This window comes from Xiphias gladius, chromosome 16 (genome assembly GCF_016859285.1).
Source record: "Xiphias gladius isolate SHS-SW01 ecotype Sanya breed wild chromosome 16, ASM1685928v1, whole genome shotgun sequence".
NCBI lineage: Eukaryota > Metazoa > Chordata > Actinopteri > Istiophoriformes > Xiphiidae > Xiphias > Xiphias gladius.
Genome location: NC_053415.1, coordinates 17,637,160 through 17,662,154, shown reverse-complemented (window position 1 = coordinate 17,662,154; position 24,995 = coordinate 17,637,160). Strand labels below are relative to the sequence as shown.

Below are 24,995 nucleotides of genomic sequence, written 5' to 3'. Positions count from 1 at the left end.
GCCACTGTACTCTTGGGAACCCTCAATGCAGCAGAATTATTTTTGTAGCCTTACCCAGATCTGTGCCTCAATACAATCATGCCTATGTTCTCTGCAGGCGGTTCCTTCGACCTAATAGCTTGGTTTTTCTTTGATATGCACTGACACTTGTGACCTTGTATAAACAGGTGGGTACCTCTCCAAATCTTGTCCAATCAAGTGAATTTACCACAGGTGGACTCCAGTCAATGTGCAGAGACATCTCAAAGATGATCAAGAGAAGTGGGATGCACCTGAGCTAAATTTTAAGTGTCATAGCAAAGAGTCTGAATACTTACTATATACTACTTTTTCCTTTTTAATAAATTTGCAAAAATAAAAATAAAAATCTGTAGATGTAACATTTTTGTTAAACCCTGTGAATTAAAGTTGGAAGTCTACAATCACATCTTGATGGCTTCATTTCAGATCCATTATGGTGGTGTACAGAGGCAAAATTATGAAAATTCTGTCATGGTCCAAATACTTTTGGATCTAACTGTGTAAGTAAAGTCTGTAAAAATTCAAATACTGTTTTGGTGCACATAGTCAACACTTAGAAATTCTGCAGGTGCAGATGAACAAAACATTGTCTAATATGGTTTAGTGGCTTTGGATGATGAATGAACCAGTGAAATCTTCCTGCTGTAAATCTGTCCGACAGTCATGTTCAGCTCCACATACAAGGCCAGGCAATCATCTGTATTACATCACTGCTGGCCTCATGGCTTTCCTTTTCCGGTGTTGTTTTGTTCATCACCCCATCTAGCCCTGACACCTCTCTTTCCAGCTCCCAGATGGTAGAGGGACCTTCACATGCCAGTTAGCACAGAAGAACCATTATGTTTCTCCAGTATGGGCCGAGAACTCTTTTACAATTACCAAATTACGTAGCAAAATGTCAAATTCACATTTTATTAACATTATATTAATTAGACCTGCTTAAAAATTGAATGACTTGTTGCAAAAGGCTCCTCTCACATTATAGACTCTGTAACACTGGTATGAGTTTGAAACTTGGTTTGGGTGAACACTCACTCCAAGAGCAAGTTAGCCTCCGCACCCATGCAAGCATAAATAACACACATAAGGGTTGTTGAAACCTACTCTGACAGCATTTGTGTAAATAATGTGTGGAAAACTTGAAGTTTACAGAAAAGAACAGATTGAACTGACTGAGATGACAGATAGAACTTGTGAGCGTCTTGGGAGCAGCCTGGAGCACAACACTGGAGGGTCTGACGCCGGGGAAAGATTTACAACAGGAGGAAGCTGTGGTCTCAGGGGCAGGATTTTTACCTTTGACCTAGATAAAGAAAGGGAGGAAGAGGGGAATACTTGGAAAATTTAAGGACTTGTTGGAGCACATATTGCTTTGCTTTACTGCATGCTTTATAAATGTTGACAGCCACTTGTGTCATGAGGAAAAGATTAAGAAGTAGCTCCCTTCCAGTGCATGTTGGAAAAATAATCACATATAAACACACATGCTTAACGACACAATATTTATATGATAGTGACATTTTTTAATTTGTTGACTAGGGGGTAGTTTTGAATTTGGCAAAGTGGACATAAGTGAAACAAGATATAAATGATATTTGCAGAGGACTATAAGAATCACAAAAATATTATTTTGCACAGATTAACTGAAAGAAGGGATTAAACAAAAACAACCAAAACAGAAAACTGTAAAAAATAAAATAAATAAAAGAGAATGGGATGGGTTCACAATAGTTCAGTTTTGCATTATGACGTGAGACATCAAACATTATTCAGTTTTCCATTCACGTATAGGTCTAATAAATACCAACTGTAGGATTACAGTGCTAATTTTACTGTAAAGGCCTGGTAACATCAGAAAGTGGCACAGTGAAATTAATCCATGATGTGGAGCGGTATATACTTGACAGAGGAGGTTAAATAAAAAGTAGTGATTGAACAGATGTGCAGAGGTGACAAAAAAGGTAGGATCTTCTCTTTCAAGCTCTTTTTATCATTCTTCACACCTCTACTTCTGCTATTTTCCTTGCGTACAAATGACTGCAACACTGTGAACGCCTGTGAGGAAAGACTGTCCCAAAATGACACTGTTTTCCCTTTTACAGTACAGCACATTACTATGAGATTGAGAAGGAGGTAGAACTGTGTGTGGACTTTTGTCTGTGTGCGAGAGAGAGGGCTCAGCTAAATAATCTCACTCATTTCCATGCAAGTCCGACATCTATAACCCACCAATCCCCCTTCTGTTTACAAAAGCGATAGCTAACACCTCTGCGTCATTCCTCTTTCGTCTGTGTGGAGTTGACTCAGAGGTGTATTATCAGACGTCTGCAAACAATCCTTTGTACTCCTGTGTCTCTGGTGAAGAAACATGCAAAGGGAAGACAGGAAACACAAATTTTGACAAATAGGATACGCTGTACCTCTTAAATGTCAAAAAGACAGACTCACGCATTTAATTTGTTACCTAGTCTAATCTGGTTTTGTCAAACCTGCAGCGGTGCTTCCCTCACATCAGCAGGATGATCAGTATCGATGTAACGGCCGGACTAAGTGGACTGAAGTGAGTTTGAAGACAGATTTTCGGGTCAGTATGTCTGATCTGAGCAAACAGACAGTAGTCAGGTGGGATATTGACCCACGCTGATAAGCTATCAGCGGACATTCCTGTGTAGATGTGTAGTCAAGGTCAGCAACAGAGACTGTTGTGCCCTTGCTGCAACATGGATTCAGACGAAAGTTGTGAATGTTGTGACATGGAAATTGTGCCGTCCATAGCACATACTGCAATTTGAATACCAAATCCACTATTTAAATAGGATTAAGACCTTCTAAAAACTAGGTTAAGGTTTCCCAATAGCCTCCAACTGATCACACAAAAAGAAGTTTACACTGTGCCAATTGCCTACCTGTACTGTTGTGTAGTTGCACTGTGGGTAATTTATGTGCCAGGTTTAGACAAGAAAGAAGAATTAAGGGAATAAAAAAGATATCTCTGGTTCTGCTGCATCAATTTTGACCCTCTTTTAAAAAAACTGTCCATCCATGAGTCTGGCAATGTTAGACCCTAGGAAAATCAGTGGAGTACTTCAAAATGACACTAAGCTGATCATACATAACCCTTTCTAAAATTATCGGTGCCACAGGAAAACCTGGAACACGACTTCACTCTACAGTAATCCTCCACTTTGCCCGCCGTCCTTCTTTAATACATCCAGTACATAAAATCAGAGGAATCCATAAAGTATTTGTGTGTCTTTGTCTTTTTTAATATTCAGTTTAATATAGCCCATATTAAATTGGTGCATTTTTAACACAATGTGAGTGGAAAATTTTCTTCTCGGCAATAAATGACATACTCCGTTCTACATTTGGAGCATCAATTGATTTTTTTCATCCATATTCATTAAAGTGTGTGCGTGTGTTTTTGTTACACACAGTATTTTACATGATAAAGAGTAGGGACAGTAGCGGGAAAGGGAGGCTATGAACAGACGCCCTCCAGCTTAAAACATTTCTGCACACCATTGTGCTGTCTCATACTCATTACTGTCCAGGTCCATAAATACTGACCTAGAGGTCACATGTTGCAGTGAGGTGAAGGAAAAAACTTTGGAAAACTGGGTCAAGAAGTGCCTCCCAGAGCATGCTCCGTGGTCCGCTAATGAAGTGGAGCATGATGTCATCCCCGTGATATCAGGATGACGCACCTCACCGGGGTTCGTTAAAATTCTCTCTGCTTCAAAGCCTTTCCTGTAACAGAAAGCGGCTCTGGAGCTCCACCAGTGCATGCTGGGATAGACTTCAGCCCACAGGATTAGCTGGTTTGTAAAATGATGGAGGCTTGATGGATGGAGCTACCGGGGCAGGACAAAAAAAACAAAAAACTTTCTAACATGTCTCTGCTTATATGAGACACTTCCACTCATTAAAGGGAAAGTAACGAAGTACAATGACCCAAATATACATCAATCAAATTTTGAAGTACTAATACTTTACTTGAGTATTTACATTTTATGCTACTTTATATTTCTTCTCCACTACAATTCAGGGTGTAATATTGTACTTGGTACTCCACCACATTTATTTGAGAGCTTTAGATACTAGACACTTTGCAGATTCCAACAAATTAAGATATAGTATGATATAATTTAAGCTACTCAGAAGTATATTAAGTAATTAAAAATAGCCCTACTTTTACCAGCTGCACCATTAGTGATGCTTACACATGAATGCATCACTAGTTATGATCCTATAATATGATATACAGATATTATTTTGAAATGGGCCATTCTGCATTTTACTTGAGGTATTTTCAGTATATTTTGATGCTAATAATAATAATAATAATGATAATGGGGGTTATAAAAGGTTATTGTGAATTTTCATGTGCGTTTATATTCATTATTCATTTATATTCACTGAACTTAACCAGTGGGATGCTGTTGTTGCTCTGGTGGTTGCTGTATGTGTTGCATGTAATAATAATGATATCTGTTTTCTTTGTCTGTGTAGCTGATGAATTCAGACCACTGATAAAGATAATAAAACCAGACGAATTCAGAAAAAAAAAGAAAAGGCTCCAAACACTGTGTCAGATCTGGATCTGAGACTGCTCATGGTTCGACCCGAAGTGGTCTGAGCTTAAGTGATGCAAATCGGTATTGACCCGTAACTGGCTTCTCATGCCTCAGGAGGGACATCGACATACATCATCCAGTAAAGGTGATCTACTTGATCAATATCTCCCTCCTGTGTACAGAAATAACACTTCACCACAAAAACAGGCATGGCGTACCAAAATGGAAGACAGCTCATGTGCTATGTTAGGGCTTATTTGTATAACAAGAGCAATCCTTATGAAAAAAAAAAATCATACTAATAACATTAAAATAAGAATAAAAGGTATACTGGTATCACCCCCTGTTTCAATCCCTGTGACTATGGTCAGAGCCTTGCTTGTGTTTGTCCAGTTCTTGTTGTATACTCCCATCTTGTGGTAATGAAGAAACATATCATAAGAGGCTTAAAAATGACATGTCTGTTTCAATTTCAGTGGCATGTTTACTTAAACGTTACTCTGTGTGACCTAAGCCAGTGGTAAATTTTTTTTTTGTGTGTCACTGAGATGAATCTGACCATAAAAGGGAGACTGCAAGTGGATCATGGGCTCCAGATGGCACTAACTCAAATTTATCTATTTTATCTAATTTCTATTTTCCCGGTGGAAATGGTGTTCAACTTAAGCAGAGCTGTAACTGTTATTTAAATATAAAATCAGAGTAAGATAGCAGACACACTGGGATAAAACCCTTTTTTGATAGCAGGGAGGGATACAGATAACAGTAGATACAGGAGAGAAAAAAAAGATGTCATGGGTTATGGACACAGAGGTTTGGCATTACTACTTTTAATGAAGAAACAAGTAAACGGCAGAAATGATTAGCCTATTGTGGCCAGAATATCAATAAAACTCATTTTTCTACATTGCCCAGTGTATAGTACAAAAAAAAGACAAGCTCTAAATATGTCAACGCATTAATGATAATAATCAAATAATATAATATATAATAATATTCCTGAAAGGGGCCATTCTGCATAATGAGTCCTTGTGATACTTTGAATACAACCTTGCTGATAAAACTTTAGTACTTTAACTTGTATAGAGCAAAACATTGATGTAATAATATAACATAAACATCCACTTTCCAGCATATCCTGTCATACAAAGGAATGTGAAACACCAAAGCACAAATGAGCAATGCTGTTAATAATCCCATTTTGCACACACTAGTCATGCAGAGGAGAATTAAGCCATCGTGGATAAAGTAGGCTTACAATGCCAACAACCATAATATTAATCTTATTAAAAATGTTTATGGAAATAGTTGTAAAGTGGGTAAAATGAAAGTATCACACGCTAAACCCCTAAGACAGGCAGTCGTGAGCTACAAATGTAAAAATACTAATGCTGCTTTGTAAACAATGCTGTTGCCAAGTCATGCAGATCAGACCAGCTGACGCCCATTGGTCACAGAACAAGTAAACAAAGTCATAATAATAAACAGCGAATATATTTTGTGGATTAGGAGTGTTCACAGGTCTAAATTTTCAGAAGCCAGGCCTTGTAAGACTTATGTGGAGGTATGGCATGAGGCCCAACTTTTGTTCAGTTGGTGGGGGTTCCACACTTAGAGAAAAGCAAGATCGGCAGAAGCAGGTGTCCCCATAAGAAAATATAGAATATATATTTTAATTGCAAAACTGAAATTATGAAGCTCTTAAATCTATATTTTGACACAATGAATCTCTTTAAGACAAGGGCTCATAAATACAGTAGGAACCACCTCAAAGGCCTTATTATATCAGCTGATGTTATGTTGTTAACAGGCACTAATTTAACCAGACTGCAGCAGTGGGTCTCTGCGAAGACTGCAGGCAGCAGGAATCAGGAAGCACCGACTCTACCGTCGGAGGAATCCGGAGAGCCCCGAAGATCTCAAGCGGCCTCCTCGGCATTCTTCGACGTGAGGGCCGCAGTTCGGCATGTATCGCGAGTGTCGAGGGCAGCGAGTCTGTACGAGAGCTGGTATCAGCAGCAGCGGGGTCGAGTCGAGTCGAGTCGAGTCGAGCGTACGGGTTTGTGGCACCGAACGGCCTCGGCGGGGGGGCACGCTGCTATGGTGTCCACGGCAGACTGGGCCGGCCCACGAACCCCGCAGCTCTCCGCATGAAGGGGCCAGGGGTCGACTCTGTGTTTTTTCTGCAGAGACCCCGGTCCTTCGACGTCTGTGGCACCATGTTCGATGGGTCTGCGTGTGGTCTTAGCCAGGGGAGCACCTCGGGCCAGAGACTCAGGAGGACTAATGTGCTCCCCCCGAGCGCCACAGGAGCTCTTTCTTTCCTGTGGCCACCCAGTTATACAATTCCTTCTCTTTCTGCACACCTCCGTCAGCACTCTGCAGTTAAACTACTGTTAATGTACTGCCGACCCACGTTACAATTACCATTCAGTTTGCATTTGCACATCACGGTTCATTTACTTTGCACCTTTTGGCACACAGTTGTATTTGTACATTTTTCTATTCACTCACTGTGTCTTTATAATTATTAACATTTATATCAGTTTTTACTCTTAACTTATTTACTTCCTTTGACTGAGTGTTTGAGCAGCTGCAACGGAGCAGTTTCCCTGCAGCGATCAATCGAGTTTTTCTGAATCCGATCCTGCCTACAGCTCGCTACACTTTGACTCGCAGTACTCAGGGGGAGTTTTTAAAAACACCACTTGGGGCCGTAATGCTTTCACTCGTATGTCTGGCGGAGTGTGTTTGGTAGTATATAAAAGTCGAGTGGGCTTGAGAAGGCGAGGGTTGTTGCCGGGGTGGCCCTTTCGTGGAGGCAGTGGGTGCCATGGTAAACTCGATTCGTATCGAACTCGCATTAAAAAAAAAAAATTACCAGTAGAAAAATAGCTCGGTCGTTCCTTTCCGGGCGAGCGCCAACCGGAGGGAGGAGGCGGACTGGGGCGTCCAGTCCGGAGTTTGCGGCTCGCTCGGCGTTTCTCAAGTTTCACTCCGGCGCGTGCTCTGGCCCGTCCGCTTTGTGTTGTCAGGCAGAAAGACACATCAGCCAGAGCGGCGTGTGTCCATGGTACACGGGCACACCGTCGGCGACCGGAATCAAACGTCGGCCACTCGCCTCGTCGTCCGTCCACAAGTAGCCAGCTTGCCGTTGACCATTTCGCTCCGTTTTTGTAACCATGTCGGTGGGAGTGGAGTCTGGATTCTCGAGCGAGGAGGTCTTAAACAGCCGCTTCCCTCTCCATCGGGCATGCAGGGATGGGGATGTCGGCGCCTTGTGCGCCCTCCTTCAGTGCACTTCAAACCCGGCTGACCTCACCGTGGAGGACACCTTCTACGGCTGGACGCCTATACACTGGGCCGCTCATTTCGGAAAGGTAGCTCCCCGGCTTAGTGTTTCGACGGACCCGGTTTTCGCTGGTGAACAATTTGGCGGAGCCGTGTCCAGAATGGGCGCCAGCGCTCTCCGACATGAGCCTCGTCTCGGCCATTTCCTGATGTTAACTGTTAGCTGATGAGACCAAACAGCAGCCATCGTTAACTGGAGGCAGACAATGGGCTATTAGCGTTAAAACTGGCGCTGCCCTCCAGCAAACGGATTTACTTTTATAAAACACACTCGGATGTATAATATGTAAGATACATAAGCAAGGTACAGCGTGCAAAAAGCATACGTCGAGCGGGAAAACATTAACATTAAAACATGAACCTAATGGCCGTGAGATGAGACGTTGACAAAGAAACAGCAACGTTACGAGACCCATTAACGGTAGTTAGCCTAACTAACGCTGGTTAACTTAACCAGAACGTAACTGGTGTTACTGAACACTTAACCTTAACATAATTTAGTACCACCGGTGGTATATGAGCACAGAGTTGAAGTAATGATCAGTTAACTCATTTTCCATGGACTTCTGTAAGCTTGTTATTGAAAACGTGGCTGTTTTGAAAGCCCCTTACGAGTCAACTTTTCACCCTAATGATTAATTTCTAACGAACTCTTTATTGAACCTCTCCTAAACACCGACTCGTGCTTGTGGTGAGATCTGTTTTACACTAACTACACCTTTTAGAAAGGGCAGGCCTACAGTTTGCACGGAAACTGGATGCATGCCCAAAGCAAGACCTTTAGAAACTGAGGCTGAGTGACTGAGTATAGTATTGAGTTTTGCCTCCTTTAAAGCCACTGTGCTCTACTTGTCCGTACCTGCCCAGCGCCGTCTTCGAAAAGCAATGAATGAATCACTGCCCCACTTTCACAATTTGTCTGACTTGCTATGCATTGCCCTTGTCTCTACACAGTTGGAGTGTGTGATGCGTCTGGTTCAGGTGGGCTCTGGTGTGAATGCGGTGACCTCCAGGTTTGCACAGACGCCCACTCACATTGCTGCATTTGGGGGCCACCCTGAGTGCTTGTTATGGCTACTCCAAGCTGGTGCAGATATTAACAGACAGGTATGAAGTCAGATGCACACTCAACACATGCCTCCACACTGTACAGTGCACCAGAGTATTGAATAGCTGAGTTTGGTGCTTTGAAAATCACCCAGCATCTTTCACAAAGTATACTGACTAGGGCACAAGGAAAACAGCACAGTACAAATTTACATGTGATCCAACATTTAACAGCAAATTGCATTTACATCAAAAAGATTAAAATGAGTAGAAGCAGAGGTACAAATGTGTGAGTAAAAAGAGCAGAGCTGTTTGAGAGGTTGAGCTCCGACTGATCCCATCAAAGAGGATCATTCTAACGTGGGGTCACGACCCTCACAGGGTATTGTTACTGCTTGCCTCTCCACTTGACCTATATTCAGATTGTGTGTGTCTGTCACATTTTCTGTGACTGCGGTGCTTCTTACACATCACGTCTTTGCCGCCTCATGTGTTTTCATGCACAGACTCGGGCTCTGGGGCTATATTTTATTCTGCGCTGCACTGTTGAGAGAAATCAGATTAGTAGGTCACAGTGACATAAAGTGTTGTCGTCATCATGAAACACATTCTTAACAATTGAGTTTGAATTTGCTTAGCATATGTTGACATTAATACCGAAATTCTAGGCTCTGTGAGCTTTCCACTTTTGGATTTATAATATATTGACCTGGCTTTGTTTTGACATTAGAACAGCGTAGTGTGTGGGCACGGCCCACATTTCACTGTGGTTAGACACAGCCTTCTCGGTGTATGTTTTTTTTTTTTTTTTTTTTCATTTTTTTTTTTTCCTCTCCTCTTCCATCTGCACTCCTACTAATGTGTAACTGTAAGTGTGTGTGGTTGGTGGTGAAGTCTGGGTGAAAAGTTCAGGCTCTGCCCTGCAGAGTTACACCCTGTGATCGTTCCTGGAGTCTGTTTTCTAGCCTTGGAAATGTTAAAGGAGGCAGTAAGGGAAGGTATATCGGATCAAACACTTAATCATGTATATATTTAGTGTACGAAACAGAAGGGTTTTGGCTCCTACTGTTCCTGTGCGCAACATAGTCATGCTTTTCTGTGTGTGTAACTGCAGCCTTTTGTCATCACCCAGGACTATGTGGGCGAGACGCCCATCCACAAGGCTGCTCGAGCGGGCAGTCTGGAGTGTATCAACGCTCTCTTGATTCAGGGAGCGAAAGCTGAGTAAGTCCTGTGATCAGTCCTGTGTCCACATTTCTTTCTCCTCTGTACTGTCCAACTACTCAGTTACACCTTTACAAGGGATCACCACCAAACTCAAATCAGAGCAGTGATGAAATTTAAATTCTGGTTTTATATGCGGATTCCAAAATGTTGCAAATAAGAGAGTCTGAGAAGCTGCAAATTAACTCCACAGATCTGAGCACATTTGAACAAGAACTGAACGAGATTAAACAAATATAAGCTTTTAAGTAATTTTGAACATTACATTTTTGATACAATGGCTCTCTCACACATACCCAGCCACAAGGAAGCTGCTCTAATATATGGTACCTTAACCATAAATAAATGTAAGCTGTATGCTATACATCACTGAAAACAAGTACAGAATGAGTCTTTTAAAGATCCATGCAATAAGCACCACCTCGCCCTTCTGCAATAGGCTTCTTCTGGTGGTAAGATTGTACAAAAGAAGAAAATTCCTGAAAATACCTTTACATCTCCCAGCATCTTTTAAGGAATAAGCTGATGGTGATGCATTTTATTAAATAGCAAGGAATCTCAACCAAAAAGTTTTGTTTTAATTGGCTTGTGACAGTTTCTGTTGCAGAATGGTAAAATGTTGTTAAAAGACAAAATAAACATTGTTGATCGTGCAACCACTTCAGCTCAAAACAGTATGATCACGAGATGCGTTGTCATGTAGGAAAAGAATTGATGGTGATCCCTTGAAAATGTGACACATTTTGTTAATCCTTGAAATTGTTGTTTATCATTCCAACAATTCCCATTAAGTTGTCCTCTGTAATAATATTAGCTACAGACATATTGGGTTCATAGAGAATGATTCGCAAGTTCCTTTCATTTATTTTCAGCAGACACCTTTTATATTACCTTTGTGATTTGAGGAAGAGCCGCATTTTAATAAAATTCAATAATTAAACTTGGCACGGGGCCTTTGATCTTAACCAACACCTGTAAATCCAGCACAATTATCATTTAAACATGAGGACAACTTAATGTAAAGGTTGATAAACTGTTTTTAGCCTAGTAGGCCATACTGCATGATCTTTGTTAAATCTAGAGTGTGGTTTTCTTTGTTAACATTTGTTTTGGATAGTGTCTTACATACACAGCTTGACTGGATGACCAAATGCACATTACCTCTTTTTCTGAAGCCCTTTGTACTGTCAGGAAGAAAAGATTCTATTTCTGTTGCATAGAATGAAACTGTATAGATCATACAAAACTGGTTTCATACTTGACATACTTAGGAGACTTCACACAAACAAGATTTCCTAGTTTTGTCGAGACTGTTTTTGCTTTTCTTACCTTTTTTTAGAATGTGTAATTTGCCTTAAAGCATACAACAAATGGTCTTGGTATAATACAATGATATAAAAATAAGTTAATATGATAATAAATAAGATAATAAATGTTACATTATGAATTTAACCAGCCCAGACCACCCTGTTCCGTTGTGGCATTTTAGGATTTGGATGAATAATCTGCCTCAGTTGTAATGCTCAGCCATACATTTACTGTTGGCAGCTGCTTTTGTGCTTTGCCAGGATTATTCCATTTATAGAAAAATACTTTGTTATTGTTCGTGCAACTGAGGCACGAACAAAGACAAGAGACACACCCCATTTTTCCCTTTTACCTAAATTTAGATCCAAGACCTGCAGGGAGGTAAAACAATTACATGTGATTGTGTATCTCCTTTTTTTTTTGCCTTGCATGCCTTAATAGAACATAGTTATTATTTAGGTTTATTAAGGTCTTGTAAGTCAGTCAGCTCAATAAACTAAGCACTTAATAAAGCTATTGCCAGAATCATATTTTATACAAGTGTGTAAACATTACTTTTTGTGCTGCTTTTTACTTGTACTCATAGTTTAATTAATGTGTGTTTTCAGTTTAGCTAGTGTAAGAAGGTTGTATAAGTAGGTCTTTTAATGCAGAAATGCTAAGACATTAAAAGTTGCAGCATATCTTAAAGATAGATTTACCAGTTTAGATGGTAGATTGACCAGTTTTTCCTTCTCAACTGTTAATGCTTTACTGGCAGTTTCATTCTTTGCAACAAGCTTTATGCCTTTTCTTTCTGATCCAATTGACGTAGAGAAACCCAAAACAACCAGGGAATTTACAGATGCAAAGTTAATTGTGTGTAGCTTTTTGTATATTTTTATACTGACAGCAGAGAAAATGATCATTATGTGGTCAAATAAAAATGCGCTCATCAGATATTGTTTGTGAAAAGAAAATTACCCAGATATGCCGTAGTGAAATAATGACTGCGTTTGAGTTATTAGGCACATGTTAGTATGAGGGGAAAAGCATTTGTATTTGGCAATATTTAATAAAATCTGACACTAGTACTAAGGCCTCTAGTTACCTCTGGTTTCAAAAAGGAATGTGACTAATGCCAACGCACCTTTTTAAGGATTGTTGAAACACAAATGTGTAATCTCTTCCTCATAGTTTCAGAGACTACATGTCCCCTAAGGAGCACGGACTCCAAGTAAAAATGAAAGAATTGCAAAAAAAAAAATAGTTTTTTTTGGATGAAGGTTGACACTGGTATCTGAGTCAGTCAAATCAGACTTTGAGACCGGGGTGATTTAGTGACTCTTAGTTGAAACTTAATTTTCCATAGCACATGGAACCCCTGGTTGCTTTGGCTGTTTCAGCAAATTAAATGTGATGCCTTTGTGCAGACGTGTTTTAATAAATGCCTTATTTCTTGTTGACATCATGTAATGTGCATTTGGGTATCAGCTGATGAGAACTGTTTATGATGAAAATGATGTCATTTTTTTCCCCTGCAGATTACAGATATTGTATTTAGTTCAGTTTATTATCAAATAACTTTTTAGGTATGACACAGAAATGTAGTGGGGCACAACTGGGAGGGAAACTAGGGCAACACAGGTGGGAACGAGGCTCATGACAAAATAACTTTATATCTTAGTTCAAAATTTAACTGGTGTCAAATGTATGCTAATAATGTTAAATTTGTGTCTTATTATCCTATTCACAAGATAAAAAACAAAGAAAAATTAAACATTAAAAAAATTACCCAAAGCCTAAAAACATTTTAAAGCCAAATATTCTTGGTGCTTTTTTCAAATTAACATCAAATGAAGAGTTTATTAATATACAAACACACCACTGAAATTAATACATGTGCCATTTCGAAAATTAATATTTTATTGGTTGTGTGATGTAAAATATGCTGTGGAGCACAGTAAGGAATATTGTGGTTTTGAAAAAAACTTTTTTTTAAATAATTATTAAATAAAAAATAATAATGAAAGAGTTAATAAATTGCTGTTTTCACATAACCAATTACAATCCTAAATGCACGTCTAATTACTATCCGTTTTTAATTTTTTAGTAGAAGCATAAATGCAAGACATGCAGAAAATTCAGTAGGTAATCGAACATAATCAGGGTTGTAGATTTACCTTTTCAGATGTTATAGCCCATTTTTGAATTGCCATAATATTTCAGCAGATCAGCAATATACATTATAAAAACATTTTATTTCGGCATCATGAATATTTTGAATGTATATTTTTTTCCTGGTGAGTCTTTCCTTCATTTCAGGTTAAAACCTGGATCAGATTTTAGGAATGTCCTTTTTCGAGGTAACGAACATTTCAGTGGACACCTACATGCTCTCAGTTTTCCTTGGAAGATCTCTTTCATATTGCTGGCCATACGTGTGTGGTGGTTTCTATCCTCTCTCGACAGTTACAACCACCCCATTTTCCAAATTTCTGCGCTGCCCTCCACAGCAGAATTCAGACGACAACGAACAGTCTACAGTGGAATCCGTTACATTATAATAACTACAGCTACAAAGGAAATGAGGCTTCTTTTGGCCAAGTTCTTCTCTCTGCAAGTGATGTGGATGAATGCCAGGCAAAAAGCTTTCCGGCTTATACTGTGACAGACTCAATGACAAACGCACACATACACTCTAATGGAGTCTTTTTACTTCAGTATTTCCGAAGATAAACCCCAGTGAAGTATCCCCTTTTAGGGTTGTAGATCCATTGAGTGTGGTATAATAATTTTTTTCTTTTATTTAAACTTGCAGAGCCACCGACATGACTCATGCGTCAACATTATTGGGCACGGTTTCAAATTAAAATCCAAATATAACCTTTTAACAGTGGTGTTACTATATTTATTGCTTCATACAAGCAGAATTTGCTGCATCACATTGATGATACGGACACTGCACTTTGTGTAACTACTATTTCAATCCTTGTCGTCATCACAGATTTTTCTTTGCTTGAAATTCTCTGTTCACCTTGTTGATTTCCTTTGTGTGGATTCTTGTGTAAAGGACCTTCGTCTTCTGCTCTTCCGTTTAAACACTTTGCACCAACTCATGCCACCTTATATCTTCTATGTCCTTGGAATATGTTTCAGAACACTTTACTGCTGGGATTTTTCCTGCTCTTCTTTGCATTGGCATATTCATCCCATAGCGTATGGAAGGAAAAAAAGGCGGAGTTGAAGTGAGGAGAAATTGCTCTAAATGGATTCATCTCTGATTCATTAGGTGGAACAGCTAGTCAACCATCTCTCACCATCTGCCACTGGTACTGATTCAACACACTCAGTTGGCTGAACAGCTGCTGATAAAGGCTGACTGTGGCACTGGACACACCACAAAACTACTGGCCCCAGAGGATCAATTTATCGGCCAACAGCACCTGATGGCTGACTGTGGGCGTGTTGGTATTAGGTGCCTGAGAACTCATCTGTTTTGAAATATTTTAATGCACTTCGTCTAAAATATGAAATAAACTTTTCACCCGCTTTTATACATTTACATGAAACGTTGGCCATGCAGAATTGGAGTTTTTTTTGGGGGGGGGGACCACTTGAGGTCCATCCTTCAGTGGACCACATGTTCCCGGTTCCTATGGCCCAACCATCTTCATTCGCTCATTTTCTTGCATACTCTTCCACTGCAAAGCCCTGGTTCTGGACAGAGGGATTAATGTTGTTGAATGACAGACGAGAGAAGTGTCGTCATCCTCATGTGATGCATATCTTTGTCCCATTAGATAGTGAGTACAAATTTCCACTGGGACAACAGTATTACATCTGGACTGGAAGAGTCTTGTGGTCTTACCCACCCTTAATGAAAAAACTTGTCTCATTTGTCCACTTCCTCTCATCACCTCTCCATATAATCCGCATGTGACAAAATTCTCATGTTGAAATCGTTTTTTCTGGTTCTTGTATCTAAATTAAATCTGTTACACTGTAAGAGCTTACATACCTGAAAGGATATTCTTCCGACACAAAACATAAAACAATTAAAAGCCAATGGTCTTAATGGGACAAAAACTCTTTTACCTTGTGGATTGAAATACTAATCCCCAATATTTAATAAAAGTTGTGAAAATACTGTCTAAACAAGGCTCTGAAAATTTTGATATCTTCCATAGGGTCCACCTCTAAATGTAATCTAGATCAGTTCAAACAATCTTCGATATTAAAAACATAAATAATTTCCTGAACTCCCCTCAAATATCGAGATTTTGTAAAATCAAGCTTTTGTCATTAAAGTTTTTTTTTATTTTTTATTTTTTTTTATTTGTCATGAGCCTCAAAGTGTTAAGGTGGTCCATTAGAAAGCTAGCAGCAGGTAGGCGAGTGTTTAAAGGCTGCCGGCGATGAGAGTAGTGCAGAGGCATAGAGCAGCTGAGTGAGATGGGTTAGATTTGCATAGGATCATGTACTGAACTATTAACTGTTTAATGCTAACACTCATCCTGTTGCAATGGTTATTCACTGTCATGTCACTGTACCAAATATTTTACTTTATACACAGAAATGTTTTATTTTGTATGTCACAGTATTAACCCTATACAGTATCATAGTCTGTTTTGACATCTAATCTTTTGTCACCTTTTCCTTTATGAAAGTGACAATAAGTTACAAAAAAAAAGTTTTCTATACTGTTAACAGAAACAGAACCGTACGTCTTAATGTTTTGCAGCCATTGAATTGGAAATGACTTGGTTTTTTCAAGTAATCCTAGAAAGGGGGAGAATAGACACTGCTGAGTCTGCCCCGTTCCCTGGGATAGCCGCACTGTTGTGGCATTGAGTGTTCTCACTATCGCTTCCTATCTACACACTGGCAAACTGTTGAGGTATTTCTTGCGGTGATTGGTTTTAATGCTAGGTTTTTATGAATCAAAACTAAAGTTTTAGACCTGCATGCTTTGCTTATTATCCATGATTGTTCCTGTATCTAGTCTTTTGTTTTTATTTTATGATTTGTTTTTGATTTTGTGAACTAACCATAGGAACCCTTTTATATGGACAGGTTTAATCACGTGAGTCCCATGTCAACATGTAGCATGATCATAGGCTGCCTCTGGAAGGTTAGACGATAGTTAGAGAAGATACATATTGTGTGCATAGGACGGAAAAGCAAAGCATACCAGGCATTTACAAAGAATTAACGCTTCCTTTTTAAATTTTCATACTAAACCTGGGTTAATTAGTGTTATCCACAGTTATCCATTTTGTTGGATCAGCGCATACTGTAGATGTCAGGTCTCACTAAAGGAATAACTTTTTGAAATCTTTATTATAATGGATTATTGTGTTTCATTTATTCAGGGGTCATCCAATAATTAAATTTAAAGGAAGGTCAAAGAAAAATTAATTGCGAAAGTGGGCGAAGGAACAAATTAATGTTGGAAGTAAAAAGAGAAACTTAGGGATTTACTGAAGTGATGCACTGAGATGCAACATGTGGATTATCTAGAAACATCATTTATTCACAAATCTTCATTTGATTTGAGCAAGTCACTTATTTGAGGCAGTTCAGACACTCATGGACACTTTGGATCTTATTTTAGATTCTGTCTTGCCTTTTTGTGTATCCAAAACACAAAAAAAACGTTCCATAGCATCTGCTGTTGTAACATTACAGCACTTGAAAATTGGCTAGACTGCAATAAGATTTATAGGAGTTTGTACAATGGCTAATTTGTCAAGAAACATGAGGGGCGACTTAATAATCACATTCAGTATCAAATTTCTGAGTGTTGGAAAACTGAGATTAAGCATGAGTTGGAGAGACAGAAAGGTTGTGGTGGGATTTGATCTGAGGTCAGCACACATGTGGCTCCAGAGGTTCAACACTTAACCATTGGACTTCCTCTGGATAATATGTACAACAAACACTTTGTGTAGCATTTAACTTGGAGAGAATTATAAGAAATGTACCTGAAAGTAAAAGGATAAAATAATACAGCAAATTCCTTAAAACAGATTTGGCTTAGGATAATGTTTGTATTTACTGGTCCCTCTCTGGTCCATACTTTGCCCAGGGAACTATTTCTGTTCAAACAGTGAGACATTTGGGTTTTTAAATACTAAATTGTTGAATTGACTGAGGGTTAAAAATGGCAGCGAATGACATTTAAACAGTAGAATTTCTATTCCTTGGCGTGAGACCAAACCATCTACCTTATTACAGAATGGTTTTCAGTATAAATGTATTCTATTGGAAAAGTCCCTTGGAAGCGTTAATTTTGGAGGGGACGGGTAATGTGGAAAAACTTATTGTGTGATATAAATATACATTTTTTTAGTCTTTTTTTTTTTTAGTTTTTTTTTTTTTAAATGTTGAATTCATTAAAAAATGTTTTTCATGTGTACTAGTTCTTGAAATGTTTCTTTTTTGCACAACTGTCTAGAGAAAAATGCAGAGAAAGAAAAAGTACTAAACAAGATGAATGACCAAACAGAAACAGTGTATCTAAAATGCTGTCTCGGTGTGTGGAAGTCAATTTCATATGGTTTCAGCAACCTAAAAGAATATAGTTAAATGAGATTGAATAGAATAAAACATAGTGTTAGTTCCCGTGGTTCTTAAAGCACCCACCAAGTAAACCATTTTAGTCACTCCAGATGGGCGTTACTTGTTCTCTAGTGTATTTTTATGTTTTTAAAATAGTCAACTGATGGAGAAGTTATTTTTTCTTCACATTTTTAACTGTAATCAAAAGCTTGGATATGGGCCAGGAGTCCCAAATCTTTGGCAAAGAGATGGCCGGTTGCTTTGAAAACTAATTTTGCAGTGTGATGACATTTAGGCTCAGAACAAGTACAGTATTGTTTTGTAACTGGCCAATGGAGAGGAGGGAAAATCTCATCATTAAGCTCACAGGCATCTATTGGTTAGTGGGATATTTTCTATGTCCTTCTCAAGGGCTGCCTGGCAGACGTGTTCCTGCATGTTAATTTCACAGCAGCAGTAGAAAATAGACTGTTTCGTATCTAGTAGTACATTTATTTAATAACTGCCACACCAACATACAGATGAGAGTTTATACTTACATAGTATTTTTAATTGCAATGACAGTTGTAGTAATTTGTTATGGTTTTATTGTCCAGTGAAATTGCTTCCATACTATAGTACAATGTACAAATCTGAACATTGAGAACCGATGACACGGCACTGTTTGCTCATTCATTGTTGCACTCAGAAAATCCCCTAATTCCTGCTGCAACTGGATATGATTAACACAACTGTATCTGCACGGTAATTTGAGTTACGAATGGTTGAACACATGCCTCTGACAGTAGTACAGCTGTTTGTCTTATTTTGCATTGTCTCGCTCATTTTTCTTGAAACAAGATGAAGACTAGGCCTTGATAGTTCCACCTTCTCAGGAGAAGATGACTGGATTTCTGATGCTTGAAGGTTGCATTTGTTTTTTCTGTTTCTTTGTTTCTTTGTTATTTTCCCTAATAACCACTCATTCAGTGGTGTTTCCTCTGGAGACGTAAATCTGTTGCATCCTGGCCTCCTTTGATTCAAGAACTTCTGAATCTTGTACCTGCTTGGAAGAATTCTACAATCTTGATTTGCCAGGCTCTGTTGCGTCGCTTTTGTTCAGGAATACATATTATTTGCCATTGTAACCCTTCCACCTTAAACACAATGTCTTCATATACATCATACATTCAGATGCACAGGTGCACTTGCTGTCTTTATGCAGTGAAAATTTGGTAAATGTCAAAACCATTGCCTGGAATTTCGATGCAGGATTGCAGAAATCCTTGAGCAGTATCACCGGTGGAAATATGAGATGACACCAACCGTCAACCCTTTGCAAAATCCTCCATGGTGTCGCATTTGTCTAGCTCTTGACATCACCTGCAGAAATGATCTCCTTTGGATTCAATCGTGCTGTCCAGTTTGTCAGATCGTTTCAGGTACTCATTAAAACTAACTGGTGCATACTTGCAGATGTCTTAATCATGTCCTTTTGCAGCAGACACGTTTCCCTAATTATTTGGAAACAGTTTCAAGAGTTAAGTTCTATGGAAGATCCAAATGATCCAAAAGGGATCAGTCGTCATCTCTCACGAAGATGACGAAGAGGATGTGAGGGGGTAGAGCAGCGCAGGGTATTTCTATACATCTGTGTGTCTGTCTGTGTGTGAATAATTGCTTAATGAGTCTATGTGTGTGCCTGCGTGTGTGCGCTTGGGCGTCTTATTTTGTTTATTTATTTGTGTAAATCAAACGTACAGTGCGTGTTTCTAACACTCCCTCTTCCCATTGTGCAGTATGAGGAATGCCAGTGGGCTGACTGCTGCTGACCTGGCCCACGCCCAGGGATTCCAGGAGTGTGCTGAGATTCTCTCCAATGCCCAGAACTTCCAACAAAACATGGCTCAGTCCCATAACGGGTCTTTTCTGAATGGCATGACCCAGAATGGGGGCCATGCTCACCCCACCATCCAGGGACGCAGCTTCTTAAATGGTGTGCCCAACAGAAAGCGGTCGTTCGATTGCATGGAAGCAAACCCAGTGAAGAAGGCTAGACCTAACGGTAGGTCACTAAGCTAGTCAACTCTGATTTTAGTATAGTTTTAATAGTGGATTTTAATGTCTTTGCAAGTTTCTTTGAAAGCTTGAACGTGTACTATTAGCTTACACTTCTACACACCCTGTAATGCTTATCAAAATGACTGAACATTCTGTATATTCATAAGACAAACACACAGTATTTTGAAGGAACAGACAGGACTGCTCAATTTGGGCTTTGTGTCTGTAACTTCATATAAAAGGCTAAGCTGGTATAAAATGTATGTTCATCATCCTCTATGTAGACTTTAAGTCTGATTACCTTATTTTAACATTAGAAATTGACTGTAAGCAGCAGAATTTTTTTATTTGAGTCAGTAGAAATGGATGTAGACAAAAAACTGCATAATTTTGATTTCTACTGTAAGCTGTTGTGGCCTAGTGGTTCATTGTAGTTTTGGTGTGTTTCAAGAAAATGAAAGTTGAAATCGAAGTTCTTTTCAGATATCAGTCATAGTTTATTTTTGTATGTATCTCTCTCTCCAAGGTCTGGGCATGCCAACAGTAATGCTGAATGGGAATGGGCCACTGGGTGGTGCTGGAGAGACCCAGATGGAGAGCATGAGCATGGAGTTGGCAGCAACTGTAACCTCAGGTGGGCCAGAACCCTTTGCATTTGGGCTAAATGGGTTTGCACCACCTCATGGGTCGGGGCCCATGGATCAGTGTGAGGACCAGGGGAGACAGGACAGGTCGAGCCCTGCAATTAAAGAGCTGGAGGTCATCACTGTGGCATCGATGCAGACCCCTTGTCGCTGCACCAACTCTTATGCCTATCTGTAGATGGCTTGTGTGTAGGGTGACACACTCTAATGTTCCATTTGTGCAGTGTATCTTTTTATCGCTTGGCAATTTTTTATTTTTTATTTTTTTTTGGCATAATAAATGGATAATAGAAAACATTTGATTTGATGATAAGCTAAATGAAATGAAAGAAAACTACTTTGACAAATGTATAGCAGATGATGTATAGCAGTGTGTGTGCTGTATTTTCTACTTTTCCATGTAGCTGATTATACTGGGATGGATAAAAGTATTACGTTTTCTTTGTTTTACAGTTATATTTAATGCATCTGTCTCGTTCTACAGATAATTGATGTGTAATCCTTATTGGTTAGGTTTATAATAAAAAGATGAGTTTTGTTTTGCACAATTTATACAACAACATCCTAAATAACACCAAATTATTGGCATTCCCCTCGACACGGTTGCATCATCAGTGCAAATATAGGTCATACTGGCTTAATGGAAAAAAGGAGTCTTGGTCACATTTCACATCAGTCTTACTTGTTGCTTCTCAAAGTATGCATTGTCCATTTATAGTGTAGGAAATGAGGCGGCATTACTGGCAACCTGAAGCTGTTGTCATTGGCCTTGTGCAGGAAACGTCTGAATTTCAGTAGCATCGGTTTTTGACTAATTTACTTTGTTTTGGACTGTCCAAAGCTGTTATATGCTCGTGTAACAGGTTAGAAAAAGTGTAATGTTTCTTTACAAGTCTACTAAGAGAGATGGCTCCAAAAGAGTGTCATTAGTATATACATGAAATGTAATATCTAAATGTTGATTGGATGGTTTTTCTGTAGTTTTGTTCCCCAGTTTAATAAATCACGTATTCTTGATTTTAAACATTTGATAAAGAATTTTATGTAAAAGTTGATCTGTGCCTAAGCACTCTTTAATATACACTAAGAAGAAGTCTCCTGATATTAACTGCCACCATGCATTAACTGATGCTGTTTTATATTCAACAATTACCTTATGCCAAAGCATATCCCAAAATGAATGTAGCTTGTAAAGTATAAACCGTTCACCGTGCAGCTTTTTTGGTAGTTTGTAGATGACATGTACTAAGATGTAGTGGTCAATGGGGCAGGAATTTTGTTGCTACTCTGCACTTCCTTTCTGTTCATTTTGGCCCCGTGCTTTATTGATTCTCAAGTATGGTGAATGTTAACTTTGAGTTTGTTTAGTGAAGTTTTTTTAAGCAACTAGCAGGGCTTGCACATCTGTGTGTTATATAATAATACCCAGTCTGAATTTGTAATTGGTATTTGGCCATTTTACAGTCAGTAGTTACGAATAAATAGTACTGCTCAAGAAAGATTTTGCATGGATTTCTACACTTTGCAAAAAGCCTTATTTCTTGAGTTGTATTGAATAGTTAGATCAGTAACTTTAATGTACATTATTTTCAACTTTTATAGCTAGTAGTAAGGGAATTTCTTTCTGTATTTTGTAGTACTATTTTACGTTAAAGGTGGTGTCTGATGATTTTGTTTTACATGCCAGGAGGTTCGAGTGTATAGTCATTCAATTTGGAGCATTCAGTGCTTAGTGGTGAGCAGGTTTGGCTTTGTACTTGATTGTGTGATATCATTAAATGTTGATAAATTTTATAAACGTGACTGTGGTGGCCTTTGTTTCCTTGATGTATTCTCATGCATCTCCCAAGTCCTGCAATAAAGGAAGGGTTATAAACATGAAAATAATTTCACTAGACTAAGCGTCTCTAATTTAAATCACCTCTGCTCGTTGTGAGGGGTCTTGAATTATGGCACGCCAACACGTCTGCAAGATTTAAGATCTTTTGGATTTAGTGCAAAAGCTTAAATGCCACTGTGGAAAGAGAACTAGGTCACTGTGTCATACAGCACTAACTGTAAGACAAAGCTACCACAGATCAGGATGTGACCTATTTAAAACAAGGTGTTGGGTCAATACCTGTTGATTACATAAGACTCACTGATCAACTTTTTTATTTGTAATTCAAAGGGTTAGAAGAAATTTAATTTCTAGCATGTTGAAATGTGATCATGAATGACTTCTAAACTTTTTGTAGCTAGCTGTTCATAATGAGCACCCCGTTGATACTTGTGCAAAACAAAATCAATCCACTAGGGTTTTTTAATTAAAAAAAAAAAAAAAAATTATTTGCTTTTCCTGCCTCGTATTGTATTTTGCCTCTGTACACCAACACAATGTATTTGAAGTGAAGTCATCAAGATGTGATTGAAGTGTAGACTTCCAGCCTTAATTCAAGGGGTTTCGAGCATATAGGGCTCTATTATCTGCTCAGATTCAGTCAAATGCTGCAAAACTGATGGGAGAGTGCTTCACGGTACAGATGGATAATGGCCCAAAACATACTGCGAAAAACAACACACAAGCTTCTCAAGGCAAAGAAATGGAATACTCTTCAATGGCCAAGTCAGTCACATGACCTTAACCCAACTGAGCCTGCTTTTCACTTACTGAAGACAAAACGGAGGGCAGAAAGACCCACAAACGAGCAGCAACTGAAGTCGGCTGCAGTAAAGGCCTGGCAAAGCATCTCAAGGGAGGAAACTCAGCATTTGTTGATGTCCCTGGGTTCCAGACTTCAGGCAGTCATTGACTGCAGAGGATTATCATCCAGGTATTAAAAAATAATCCTTTAGATTTATAATCATGTAGGTTTTTTCCAATTACTTTTGAACCTCTGAAAATGAAGGACTATGTATAACAATGGCTGTAATTCCTAAACGGTTAATTTGATATTCTTGTTAAACCCCTTGAGTTAAAGCTGAAAGTCTACACTTCAATCACATCTTGATGGCTTCGTTTCAAAGCCATTGTGGTGGCGTCCAAAGGCAAAATCGTGCCACTTACTTACTTAAATGTGGCCAAATAATTGTGGACCTGCCCATATCTGCCCTTTGACTATTCGTCTCAATTCCAGTGGCAGGTGAGAGAAAGTGTGAGGATCTTTCCTCAAATGGTTACAATCAACCACAGCTTCCATTTGGGTATGACCCAGCAGCAGAAATCCTCCACGACCAACACACCTACAGTGACTCACCTGAGACCAACAGCACTGCAGGCAGCCAGGTGGAGCACCAGAAGTCTGTGAAAGAAGAGCAATTGTATGACCATGCCCTCTTCAGCACCATGCTTCTTTACCATGGATCTTAAAGTACAAAGGATCTAGTTGACAGGCTGTCATTTTTTTCCGGAATCTCATGTCAACCTAAATAAGCATTCATTTGCCTTAAAGCCATTGAGTGGTACAGTTATTCACTGATTTGTTTATTATTTGTTGTTGTAAAGGGCAGGCCCATTGTAGTGGGTGGATCTGAAATGTGTAACTGATAAAATTGATTAAGTAGTGGATTTTTGTCAGTGTCCTTCGAGAGAAAGTATTTGTTTAATTAAGCTGTAAATAGCCGTGTTCTGATATACACTAAAATGGGCATCTGTATTGAACCAGTGCCAATACTTAAATTTTGTTTTCTGTCTCAGCTAGAAGCGGGTTGACTTCCCCCGCTACATATTAATAAAAACAAGGCAAGTGCATCCTATGTTACTCATTAATAATTAAAAAAAAAAAGTTTGCAAAAGTTAAAGCTTGATCATTCTTTATTTTTGACTGCTTCATATGTACGGACAACTTTCGAAATAAATCCTTATCCTGGCAAAGATGCCTTATACCAATAATTAATAATATGTATCTATTCTGTTGGCTGCATAAGAAATCATAGTATTTAAGATACTTCCAAACGCCAACTCTTAAAACTTTCTCTGCTTCACGCGCTGGGCTCTACTTTTTACCCAAGAGAGACAAAGCAATTTTAATTAGGGCTCAATATGTGCACATAGGACCAAGTGCATTAGTCGATGTGTGTTTAAGTCCATTTTATCCAGCGTGCCGGCGAGGCTACCCCACTCCACACTCACGTGTAGGGTCACAGCTGTGGCGGTGTACCCTGTCACCGGGAGCGACCTTCATCACAGCCTCGCTGCACAAACAACACGTCACTGTGACCACGCCCCGTGACAGACGACGCCCTCAACGGGAAGAGGGGA

General features: G+C 39.1%; 1 protein-coding gene and 1 long non-coding RNA gene across 2 annotated transcripts; one reads left to right on the top strand and one right to left on the bottom strand.

Annotated features, from left to right (window-relative positions):
* Window positions 1-6,949: 6,949 nt before the first annotated feature.
* On the top strand, window positions 6,950-24,506 carry ankrd10b (ankyrin repeat domain 10b). The gene is made up of 6 exons (XM_040148567.1): window positions 6,950-7,978; window positions 8,904-9,056; window positions 10,129-10,220; window positions 19,850-20,115; window positions 20,638-20,745; window positions 23,872-24,506. The coding sequence occupies exons 1-6, from the start codon at window positions 7,781-7,783 to the stop codon at window positions 24,102-24,104; spliced, it is 1,050 nt and encodes a 349-aa protein (XP_040004501.1). The 5' UTR covers window positions 6,950-7,780; the 3' UTR covers window positions 24,105-24,506.
* On the bottom strand, window positions 20,742-24,972 carry LOC120801497. Its single transcript, XR_005709107.1, has 3 exons — window positions 24,867-24,972; window positions 23,992-24,036; window positions 20,742-20,850 (listed from the first exon to the last, which is right to left on the bottom strand). It is a non-coding gene; the product is annotated as an uncharacterized LOC120801497 (long non-coding RNA).
* Window positions 24,973-24,995: the final 23 nt, after the last annotated feature.